Source organism: Microtus oregoni, unplaced genomic scaffold (genome assembly GCF_018167655.1).
Source record: "Microtus oregoni isolate MIOR12 unplaced genomic scaffold, Mior012 000004F_ref0000308, whole genome shotgun sequence".
Taxonomy (NCBI): domain Eukaryota; kingdom Metazoa; phylum Chordata; class Mammalia; order Rodentia; family Cricetidae; genus Microtus; species Microtus oregoni.
Genome location: NW_024543063.1, coordinates 8,406,910 through 8,419,298, shown reverse-complemented (window position 1 = coordinate 8,419,298; position 12,389 = coordinate 8,406,910). Strand labels below are relative to the sequence as shown.

Genomic DNA, 12,389 nt, shown 5'->3' with positions numbered 1-12,389 from the left:
ACACCATGTCCCATAGAAGCACCCATGGGTACCCAGAGACATTCAGCTACACAGAGGCAGAAGTGAGGATGGATAAGATGTGAGGGAGAGGGGAGTAGAGACAAGGCAGATAATTAAAATTAAGAGAAAGAAAGCCATCGAGAATCCCCCTGAATAGAATTAGGAGACCCAATAATGGGTAAGTTTGGCTGAGTGGCTGGGGAAGCCCAAGGCACCAACTAACACTCCACATGAAAAGACCAAAATGCTGGTGACGTGTAACAGGGGAGGTGGCTGGACAGGGGCTGATGGCTACGGGGAGGGAGCTGCAGTGGTTGACAGTACCATCTCCAGCAAGAGAAACAGAAGTGTCTGCCATAGTGCCTTGTCTCCCCACAGCTACTCACTCCACATAGCCATCATGCTTAACAGACAGAAACACCTCCTCAGCAGCCCGGCCACACGGGGCTAGTCTGCTTCTATGGCCAGGGCATTGTTTGGTCTGCTGTTCCTGAAGAATCCTGAGGGAAGTATGACAACTTGCACCTCTTTGCTGGAACTGGAGAGTCTCTCTCAGAGGTACGAGCAGTCCGCACAGATATGTGTGCCCCAGCTGGAACTGAGCCCTGCAGGCTTCTGTTCCTGTCAGGTGTTGCCAATTTTGGGGAACGCCGGAATCCAGAGTCTGGATTTAATGTTCTTAAGTCGGCTGTCTGACAAGGAACAGCTGCACCAGCTTTTTTTGGAGATACTCTAACATATGAGGTCACCTTCACCCGCTGAGGTGACATCAGGCAATACTTCTGATAAAGCTTATCAAATTCTTTTTTAATCTCCTCATAGCGGTCCTCTCCACTGGGCCAAGACCTTCTCCATGGTGCTGAAACAGCAGTCCTGGGTGATGCTGTCTTTCTTCTGATTGGCCCAGAATCAGATCCTTGAAGAGAAAGGCCTGGGTTTTGTGAAGTGCTGTCCTCTGATGCTAACAGAGCAGGATGGCGCCTCGGGAGGCATCTGTTGGCTTTGACAGATATTTTGCTCAGGTCTTCAAAAGCCTCACTTGACCTCTTTGCCTTTTCTCTGTTGAAAAGTGAACTCAACCTGTGGGTTTTTATGTCCTGGGGGCTGCCTAGGCGTCTAGAAGCATCTCTGTACACATCGACAGCCCAGGACTCAGTGGGGCCAGTCTGGCAAAGCTGTTTCCCAGGAGACAGGCTATACTCCTGAGCAAGTTCGTCAAATTTCATTTCAATTTCCCCAGGTAGCATCCTTGGTCTGGGAACTATTTTACCAGGTGAAATTAGCAACGGGAATACCTTCGCTCCATTTTCTTGCTCAAGACAGTTAGGTGTGTTTAAGTCCAAACACTTCTGAGGCGTCCCGTGAAGCGCCTTCCAAGCTGGACTGCATTTATGGACTTGGAGTTTGCTTCCTTTGAGAGCTCCCCTTTCCAGTTTTAAGTCTGTCTTGAGGGGAACAATGTGCGGTAAGTTGGTGCAGTTTCTCAGTGTCATGGCCTCTTTCCCTGGCTTGGAGCTCCTTCGGGAGGGCTTGCTCCTGTAGCAGTATGTCCTATTCAAGTGTAGCCCACTCTTACGTGAGAGCCTCCTCCTGAGGTTCCAGTTCTGGTTGATGTAGGTCTTGGTGGAGATTATGCACGAGGGCTGTAGGCTCAGCAGCTGACTCATCGAATGGATCATGCCTTCATACATATCACTGACCCTCACATTGCAAATGTCAGCAGCCTCAGGGGACTGGCTGCTTAGACTGTGGCTGCTGGTCTCTAGTAAGGAGAAGCTGTCATTTCTAGGTATAATGGTCATATCAGCTGAAGTCGACTCTTTAGGGCTACTAAAGCTCTCTGTAGAGATACTATCCTGGCATCCTGAGAGAAAAATATACAAAGTCAGGGTAAACCATGGCTCAACTCGCCCATACTTAGAGGTTGGAGAGCTTAAGAGGGATCACAATCACAGGGTTTAAAATATCATGAAGTAACCCTGAGGATGTTAAGGATAGATCTCCTTGGGAGGCTTTATTCTAGCAACCAGAATTAGATTTTGACTTTTCACCCCAGTTTTGCAAGAGTAGTCTTCTCCCCATCATACTGGTTATAGATGGCTGTCAACTCAAAGGCCAACACAATACATACATGGATTAAAAACTTTAAAAATGAATTAGAAAGGAAAATTCTATAAACATAAGCATATTCAATCAAAAAAGCCAACACAGGAGCCTGGAGAGATGACTCAGGGGTTAAGAGCACTTGCTGCCCTTCCAGAGTATCAGAGTTCGCTTCCCAGCACCTGCAGTAGGCAACAGACAAATGCCTGTGGCTCCAGCGCCAGGGGAATCTGGACTCTGGTCTGTAGCACCTCAACACATGCATGCACATGTAGAACAAAAGCCAGGAAGTGACCTTAAACTCCTGACCTCTATAGGGATGGCTGGGAAGACATGTGCCTGTGCAAGGTGCAGCTTTGACTGCTGTATTACACGACTATTTTACGGATTTTAAAAGGTAAAATCCATCCTATAGAAATGGGAGAAGCCCAGCTGGAGCACTCAAGACAGGTGAAAAGCATGAAAAACAACAGCGGTGGCAACTCATGGGGCTGCTAAATGCAACGGGACCCATCTGATTGGGTCCATTGTTAAAAGAACAAAAATGGCTACAAAGGACACTGTGGCTCCATTGGTAAAATTTTATCATGCCAATGAGAAGTTTTTGGCACATTCTAAACTTGCTATAGTCATGGAGAATCACCTGGTTCCTGGAAAGAACGTGTGAAGCATTTAGGGGTGCTGCAAATATGAGCTAAGTAACTATAGAGTGCTCATGTCCATACATATGTGCCAGGGACGGTCAGTGAAGGAATGACAACCAATGTTACCTGTGACACAAGGATGGATGGCCACTGGTTACCCCTGTGCTGCTAGACTCAAAATGTTCACACCGAGGGCAAAGAGCTATAAAACACCTGGTATCATGACCATAGAGGGAAAACCAGCTCACTATAAGAATTTGCAGGATAGCCTGGGCTACAGTGAGACTCTACTGAAGTAGTCTTTACGTTCTAGGATATGCACACATCGCTAAGTTTATGTTGCTGAGACACAGCCCACATTGAACACCCACCATAGGTGGTGCCAAGGGCCCCACGTCTCCACAGATAAAAAGTTCATGTAATTACTCTCTCATACTCACCAGGTTCTGGTGTGACAGGTGAGGAAGGAACCCAAGGCATGAGTGTGTCTTTTCCGTCTCTCTTCTCGGCGTTCTGAAATCAGAACCAATGATTCTAAGAGTTTGGGATATTAAGACCTTGGGCTTATAGAACTGGGTTTGTCCTAAAAATACACATGGCAGTGTATCTGTAACATGACAGTGGCCATAGAGGGAAGGGGTGTTCCTAAACATCTGAGAACTCTGTCCCCAAGGACACAGCCACAGTTCTGGCAGCACTCCCCGCCCGACCAAGGATGGCACTTCTACCATTACATGCCTGCCTGCCTGCCACTGTGCTCGACATGAGGATAATGGACTCAACTCCCGAAACTCGAAGCCACCATGTCAATTGAATGTTTTCCTTTATAAGAGTTGCTGTGGTCATGGTGTCTCTCACAGCAACAGAAACCCTAACTGGGACAACTTGGCTTAGTCAGAATGTCCAGAGGCCACGTAGGTGGTGGACAGAGGTCAGATAAACTCAGGTCTAATTCCAGCCCTCTCCTCTGACCACATAACAGCCAGGAGGACGTCACCTACTCTGCTAGGTGATAGAGAATTATTGACTTCACGGGAACTTGCAGCCGTGAGAGGGGTGCCATTGCTTTTTACTTAACATTACTCCTTAGGCATCTGACAATAGGGTATTAGGGTGTCCTTTGATTTATGAAAGATGCTCTGGGAAACCAGAGTTGACATCTTTTGGGTAACCTCCAACACCAACTGCCCTAGTTAGCATTAGCTATCAACCTGATGTAGCCTATAATCACCTGAAGAGAATCTCAAGCGGGTGAGTCTTTCAGCAAGTAGTTTGTGGGCATGTCTTGATTATTAACTGATGAAGGAGGGCCCAGCCCACTGTGGGTGACATCACCCCATGGCAGGTGGTCCTTGGCTGTGTAAGGCAAAAGCACCGAGAAAGCACTGCCGTCAAGCAGAGGGCACCAGGGCTAGGAGAGAGGCCTGCAGGCTGGGAGCAGGAAGGTGGGGTAACTATTTCCTCAGCTGTGCAGCTAGCGCTAGAGCTGCACTGGAGTCTGTGCCCACTGGAGCTGAGCAGTCCCCCGCAGAGGACAAGCCACCCCCGCCTGACTCCCCGAGTCCTCCCAGGTGCTCACTAAGAGAGAGGCTGACAGTTTGTGAAGAGTGTGGACATAATCACCAAATCCCTTCACAGGCTCTGAGGACAGCACATGAGGTCCTGACTACTGCACCCCAATTTGTCTTCAATGCCTGGTCAGTCTCACCAGCACACACAAACTACCTTAAAATACTCCTCATCTGGAAGCAGGATATGCATCTTGGCCAAGTACTTCCTTCTTAAGTCGTTTTTCAGAGGGCTTCCAGGCCCTGAAAGCTGATCAGAAGGAGAAGTCAGGACACTGAGTGAGAATGCTGGTACTTTCAGCCTGGTGAATTCTGGGACAATCCGAAAGCTCCGGAGTGCTCGACTATTTAAGAGAAGTTATTCAGTCACTCTCCCGCATCAGCTGGTACAAAGTGGCATGGGCCTTAGAGCTTCCAGACCCACTGTGCGGCTGCAGGGAATTTATCAGGGATCTAAACTAAAACGACCCAGAGCATACAATCCTGAAGATATCTATGACAGCATCACTCAGAAAGAAAGTGGGGAGGTTGGAGACAATCTAACACTCTGGCTGCAGATTGAGAAGGGAGTCTTGGCTTTCCCACTCTCGACACCAGAAGGGTTCACCTCCCTTTCTGACATCCAGTGCACATGGCCAGGAAAGTGCTCTACCAGTTAAGCTCCATGCGGGCTGTCACCTTCACTAACCAACCAAGGAAGTGAGACCCACAGGGTACAAGGAGGCAGGTCACCTGCACCCTGAGGACACTACAGGAAACAATACATAAGGACACTCAGCTTTTAGGCTAGTAACTTTGTGACCATACAAATTTATTTTTTATTTGATTTTTTGAGGCAGGGTTTCTCTGTATAAACAACCCTAGCTGTCCTGGAACTCACTCTGTAGACCAGGTTGACCATGAACTCAGAGATCCACCTGTCCCTGTCTCTCAAGTGTTGGAATTAAGACATATGCCACCACAGCCCAGATGACCATATAGATTTTTAAACGCTGACCTGGAAGTACTCAGCCATGTCAGCGTCTGAGGTCAAGGCTAGGCTGGGTAACCATAAACCACAGCATCAAGGATGATGGCTGATGGAGGAAGGTCATTGGTTAAATAAAAAGAAACTGCTTGGCCCTCATTGGTTAGAAGATAGGTGGGAGGAGTAAACAGAACAGAATGCTGGGAGGAAGAGGAAGTGAGCTCAGACTCCACAGCTCTCCTCTCGGGAGCAGACGCCTCAGAGAGACGCCATGCTCCCAGCTCCCAGGCAGACGCACGCGATGAAGCTCTGACCCAGGATGGACATAGGCTAGAATCTTCCCAGTAAGCGCACCTAGGCGCGCTACACAGATGATTAGAAATGGGCCAAGCAGTGATTAAATGAATACAGTTTGTGTGTTGTTATTTCGGGCATAAGCTAGCCAGGCAGCCAGGTTGCTGGGGACGCAGCCCTGCCGCTCTAATTACTAAAGATGGCATGTAGCCACACCTTCCTGAACTAGTCTATGTCAGCCAACAGTGGAGGCTAGCAGAGCACTGGCCTCTGAGGAGTCGGGGCCTCGGGATCTGAAGGGGTGACCAGAGCGGAGGGCAGCAGCAGAGACTTGGGGGACATCTAGACAGGAGGGGTGCTACCCCAGCTCATATGCTGTCTGGGAGCTGCAGCCACACGATTCTGCCCATTGTCACTAGAAACTTCTCTTACCATCGAGGTGCAAGATAGCTCTTCTTCTTGGTCTGACCTTGTATCTGCACTGCTGCTTTCTGAAAAGCAGAGAACATTTGAATACGTGAGCATCTCATAGGTAGTTTTTGCATCAGTTGAGACATGCCTACAGTAAAGATCCCTGTTGGCTTAAGAATGTTCCTCTGGGGGAGGGAAGATGGCTTAGGGGTTAAGAGTGTGGTGCACGCCTTTGATCCCAGCACTCAGGAGGCAGAGGCAGGCGGATCTCTGTTGAATTTGAGGCCAGCCTGGTCTACAGAGCAAGTTCCAGGACAGTCAAGGCTACACGAAGAAGCCCTGTCTCAATAAACAAAACAAACAAACAAACAAAAAACAAAACAAAACCAAAACCCGATTACCAGTAGTCCAGTGCCTCCTATCAGGAAGATACCCCACTGACAACAGGAGCAGCAGACTCTCCACTTCAGTGACCTCTGATCTGAGACACTCTGACAGCCGCCAAGCAGACCAAACTCCCAGGGTTAATTGAGTCCCCACCTACTGTCCCTGGACAGTGAAATGAGGCTAGTCAGGCTGAGGAGCAGAATTTTTAACTTAGGACTCACTGAAACATTCAAGGGTGCTCGACACCCAAGGTAGCAAGCAAGCACTCAGGGAACCATTCTGAGTAGCTTCAAGCAGTGGCGGAGGTAGTGGATCTAGGTGTTTGTGGAGCTAGGATCTGAATTAATACCAGTAAATGAGGAACTCCAGCAAGCGGTATCACCACCATCTCCCTGTTTCCACTTGGAAAAAACTACCTTTCTGCAATTTGGCCTCAAAGGAAGTGACTGGAGGGAGCTGGGGAGACAGGAAGAGCACAGCCTGGAAACCTTGGGAAGGGAGCGAAGCTGAGAAAGGAAAGACAGACATTGGCAGCAGAGGCGGGGGAGTCATGTCTATAGATGCTGATGCTCCAATCACCTTCATGGGCAACCCCTAAGATTTACTAGATGTTGACACTAATGGGAAAGACATGGGTTCCCATCCAAGGACCTAGGAGGATAAGAAATCTACATAAAACCTTAACAATGAGATACCTCAGCTGTAAACTGCTGTAGGAGACAAGCCAGCCTTGTCCCTAGCCTCCCTTTCTAACAAGGCGACACTCACCAGCTTCCAGGACGTCTGTCCAGAGCTGAAAACGCTCACTGTCCTCCGGAGCTTGCCTATTTAGTCTGGTAATCATCTTCACAGAAGCGTCCTTGGGGTATAAAAAAAAAAATCAAGAAATACAAGCTTGATGAAGTAAGAACACATTTCTAGCCATTGTATACCATACATTCACAATCCTAGTGGGAAACACCAGGGAAATAAACGTGCTTACTGAAGGCCTCAAGACTCCAGAAGACAGTGGGAAGTTCCACTGGTCAAGGAGAGACTACAGCGGTAGTCAGGGACCCACAAGGCTGACCTGGATCTACAAGTGGCCACTGCAGTCCTGCTGGGTGGAGCCACTGAGCACTGTCAAATGGTCACTCCCCCAGGGAGGCCACTTCTGCTCTCTAAGGCCTGTGTTCACCAGGCTCCACGAAGACGGCACCAACAAGTGCCTCTTAGTAAAGCATCAGCACTCAACATAGGAGGCTGCTTGCATGATTTTAGAAGTCAGCCCAGTGAGCGATGTCCTTTCAGGTGCTAGCTCTATGGGCCCAGGGGACCTGAGGTGGCCCATCAGCACCAAACTAAGTAACTCCTGACACTCACAGAAGCAGGCAGTCCTCAGCACCCCTACTGCTTGTATGTGTGAGCCCATGACAAACCAGCGCAGGGCAATGGGGAGTCAGTCCATCCTGACTTCCTGCCTCCCACCCAGGGCAATCTTGGAACCAGCACAAACACTTGGTCTTGGGGGGAAATCAGCAATGATAAACCCAGTAACACTGTGGAGGTCCCCAGCTGTACCTACAGGCCATGCACGCTCACTTTTCTAGTCCTAATAAAGTTCTAGCAATTCTACAGACCCCAGGCAGAGATCATCTATGTTTTAAAGAAAAACCTTAAATAACTTTTGCTACCAGGATGACCATTCTAGCACTGGGCTGTCAGGTGTGTCACTCCATTCTGTGGCCCAGGAGGACACAAGGACTCAGATGGGCTGCTCCTTGAGGGCCATGCAATGGGCTTTATACACCAAGCCATGGAATAGATCAGCTGTACTCACTTTCACCCCTCTGGTGGCTTCCCTCACACGACTGAGCTGATCAACAATAACACACACATGCCCAGCATATCCCCAAGTACTTACATCTTCACAGACAAAGCATGCAGACCCCGATTCATAACAGAGGAAGGTGCAAGGGCCAAATGCCTTCCTTGGAACTGAAGAGTAATTTCAAACAAACAAACAAACAAACAAACCCCAGTCACCACGGAACAGGGCTGTAACACTAGCACTCCAGAGGCCAGAGAAGGGCTGATGAGAGTCTGAGGCCAGCCTGGGCTACATAGTGAGTTCCAGGTTAGTTTGGGCTACAGTGATTTTTGTCTCAAAAAGCCAAAAGGCATTTAGAGTATACCAGCTGGTGAAAACAAGGGTTCCCTTACTGGTTAACTGGAAAGGGGTGTGAGGTGCACTTACAGATAGGAACTAAGGTGGCACCACGGTCCGCTAACCCAAGAGCTCTAGCCTTCCTGCAGCTATAATAATTAAACAGGAAGCTTAGTTAATTAGTTACCAGAATGGCTGTTAATGCAGTATAACCTTAATTTTGATGTTCTACTCTGGTAACAGGCTTCCCCAGGAATCATGGCTGCCCGAGATTCAATTAGACTAGACAGCCTTACACTTATAACCAGGGCAACAGGTCACACCCAGTCTCGCAGCAGGAAGGTAAACTACAGACGCCTTCCAGGAAGCCCTGTCAGATAACGAGCTGTGTGGCTGAGGAAGAGAAGGGCAGAAGGCTGTGTGAGTCGGCTCTCTGCCTCCTCTCATCTTTCTGCTGCCTGGCTGCAGACAAGGAAGGGGGCACTGCTTTTCCCTCAAAGGAAACGAGATTTGGTCTTCTTTGTAAGGACCCAACAAAGGTGACCCCAGCTGGTCTTGCACACAGCCTGAAAGTCTCCAAGCTGGTCCAGTATCTGCACACATATGACTGCCGTGAGGGCCCTATGGACAATGCTGGAGAAAATGTAGCACACAGGAGCCAGGCAATAAAAGAAACACTTCTCAGTGGTTCCACAAAGAAGAAAAGCATTCCTGGGGTGGTCCCTCACAGCTCTCAGCAGTGGCCTCGGGGCTCACCCGCCCTGGGATGAGTCACATCAACACACCACAGCAAAGCATTAAGGCAGCAAACCTGATGGCAATTACCTGAGTTTGTCCCTTGTTTCTTTCCTTTATCAGCTTTCCTCCCCAAACTCTCAATCCTTAAAAGAGGAAGACGACAATTGAAGTAACCCAAAATGCTCAGTTTCTGCTCCAAATGCATGAAGAGAAAGCCAAGCTGAACGGCACAAAAGGTGAACATGAAAGGCAATTCAGATTTTGACAGTACTGGATAAACATCACTAATGACAATCTCTCCAACCCAGAAAGCAGCAGCTTCCCGATTTCAACCACCAACCCGAAGAGCTGAGGACAGCTCATATTCCATACTCTTAAGATGCACACTCGGGAGGCAGAGGCAGGCGGATCTCTGTGAGTTCGAGACCAGCCTGGTCTACAGAGCGAGTTCCAGGACAGGCTCCAAAGCCACAGAGAAACCCTGTCTCGAAAAACCAAAAAAAAAGATGCACATTCACTGGGGAAAGGGCACATAGAGCATACATTCAGAGAGCAAACTTTTTCCCCCAGAGAAAGGGTTTCTCTGTATAGCTGTAGCTGTCCTGGAACTCACAAAGATCCACTTGCCTTTTGCCTCCCAAGAGCTAGGATTAAAGGCGTGTACTACAGCTGCCTGTCTTAGAACAGGCATTTTTATAGGGCAATTTCTGCACCTCATCCTGGAAGTCAGTGCTTTCCTAGGGCAGTCTAGTGGCATGATACAGAGAAGCCCACATACAGAGAACGCTGGGGTTCAAGTGCCCCAGCCCTGTCACTCACTAGCAGAACTTGTGAATTAAATCTCCTGAGAAAATACAAGTTACTTAGAAGAAGGGTGGGTTTTGAGGTTTGATATGACTGTATTAAAGAGAAGCAGAAAAAAAATTCACATAACACCCTCAATGCTCCAAATTTCACCCAGGAGACATCATTCAGTACCCACAGCCCACCTGCATGTAACTCTTACACCCTCCTAGAAGCCCAAGAGACAGAGACCATGTTCACTGGCAGTAAATTACCCAGGTTTTCCGCTCATGTAGCGGAGCCAGCATGTGAATTCTGGGAGCTGCTGACCACAACACAGTCTTTCCAGAGGACAGGGATGCTTGAGTATATGGGCTCAAGCGCCCCACCAAGGCGTTGCTTCTCTGGCTGAGTGGCCCTCTCTGTGGGAATCCACATTTAACGGCAATGACTTTTTTTTTTGTTTTGTTTTGGTTTTTCGAGACAGGGTTTCTCTGTGGTTTTGGAGCCTGTCCTGGAACTAGCTCTTGTAGACCAGGCTGGTCTCGAACTCAGAGATCTGCCTGCCTCTGCCTCCCAAGTGCTGGGATTAAAGGCGTGCGCCACCACCGCCCGGCCAACGGCAATGACTTTTAACAGGAGCTTCCACTGCAGGACTGAAATGGAATTCTACAAAATGCACAAGCGCAGGCACAGGTGAACCATCAATACAGGCGAATGATTCCACCCCTGATGTCTCTACTGCAATCCGTCTTTGAACACTGTTCATATTGCACAGGGAGAGCCAGGAGCTTAGGAAATGCCAGGTCAAAAACTCTCTTAGAATAAGTAACAGGATGAGGGACTCGTGGCATGAATACAAGCCACGAGCTTGCTAGGATACAGAGCTATCAACTAACAACCACAGCCCTAGGAGTCTGTGGGCTGGCCAGTTCTCAGGGAGGGCTGTTATATGCTGACCTGTGACGGTCTCAAACTGTAAAGATACTTCATGGTTGTTCTCATATAACTGACATCAGGTTTTTACCGGCAAAAATGAGTGTTATTCAAGACAGATGGGCTGTCCAAAACATTCCAGACACTGCCCACCCCTGCATGAACAATCACATAGAAAAGCCTAGACACAGGCAGCACCCCTAAGGATTCTATATTACTGGGTCCTGATCCCATCTGGAGCAAAAGCAACCTGTTGCGGTATTATTTCTGTTTCTGCCTGTGTAACTTTCACCCAACGTGTGCCTTGAACAGCTGAGAAAACTAAGGGCAAAGACTGCGCTTGTCAAAGTGGGTCCTGTGGCCCCTTGGCAGATTGTGATCTGAAATCAGATTTTATTAGTAAACGAAAACATTAAGGATGTCTTATGGAAGGAAATGACCTCATCAAATTCAAAACACACAGAGAATCCAAGACGCTTAAGGCAGTCCATAGCATTAAATAAAATTGCTCCTGAGGGGTAAAATTGCATCCTGATAGATGGACACTCCAAAACAGATGGGTCCGAGTTACACAGCCCAGTCCATGAGAACCGTGCAGTCCCGGGTATTGGCTTGCGCACTCCGGTGAATGTGAACACACCCACACGGAGTACCCACGGTTGTAAACATCTTTTTTATATCACAGAGACACTGTCCCGCTAAGCAATCAGCTCCGGCTTCCGCGCCAGGAATTTTAAAAATCAGGCTGCATCCGTGTCTCCGGGCATTCCCTTTTGAGAAAGAACTAGGAAAAAAAGCAATTCACGGTTGCAAGGTCCCCTATGAGTGAGGGGGAACGGGTGCTGCATTCCAAATTCTAAACCCCACTTTTCTAGAACACTGCCACGAGGAGGAGGGTTCCGTACCCTGGGGTGTCTCGTAGGTCAGCGTGGCCATCTGCACCAGCGGGTCGTCCTCAAAGGGCTGGTTATACTGCGGAGAAAGAGAGCCGGTCAGACCCCAGGGCGCTGGATTCCCGCCCGCCGGCCGCACCCTCCCTGCCTCGGCCATGCCAGCTCACCTTCGCTATCAGCCGCTGCATGTACGTCTGGAAACCCCTATGTCTTTCCTTGAGAAGCCGCACCAGCCGGCTAGGCGATGAAACGTCAGGATCCATGGCGCAGGCTGCTCACTGCCTGGACTCAGCACAGCCGAAGGCCGCGAACGGTCCAAAAGTACCGCCCTCGCGCTGATAGGCTTTTCAAAAGTTTTTACGCGATCGAACCGCCCTCCTCTCCCAGCACTTCCGGCGGAAACGGAGGGAGGGAGGGCAGCCGGAGCGGAGGAACAGGCGCATTGCTTCCCCATGGTGCACTCCCGCGCCCTCTAGAGGCGTCTGGACGAGTTGCCTGGGTGTCCCTGCTGGGTCCCGG

The 12,389-nt window shown here is 49.2% G+C and overlaps 1 protein-coding gene across 1 annotated transcript; it reads right to left on the bottom strand.

Annotated features, from left to right (window-relative positions):
* Positions 1-226: 226 nt before the first annotated feature.
* LOC121447586 (Holliday junction recognition protein) lies at positions 227-12,175 on the bottom strand. Its single transcript, XM_041650923.1, has 8 exons — positions 12,038-12,175; positions 11,883-11,949; positions 9,346-9,401; positions 7,143-7,233; positions 6,009-6,067; positions 4,473-4,565; positions 3,188-3,260; positions 227-1,864 (listed from the first exon to the last, which is right to left on the bottom strand). Exons 1-8 carry the CDS (start codon positions 12,131-12,133, stop codon positions 459-461), a joined length of 1,941 nt encoding a protein of 646 aa, XP_041506857.1. The 5' UTR covers positions 12,134-12,175; the 3' UTR covers positions 227-458.
* Positions 12,176-12,389: the final 214 nt, after the last annotated feature.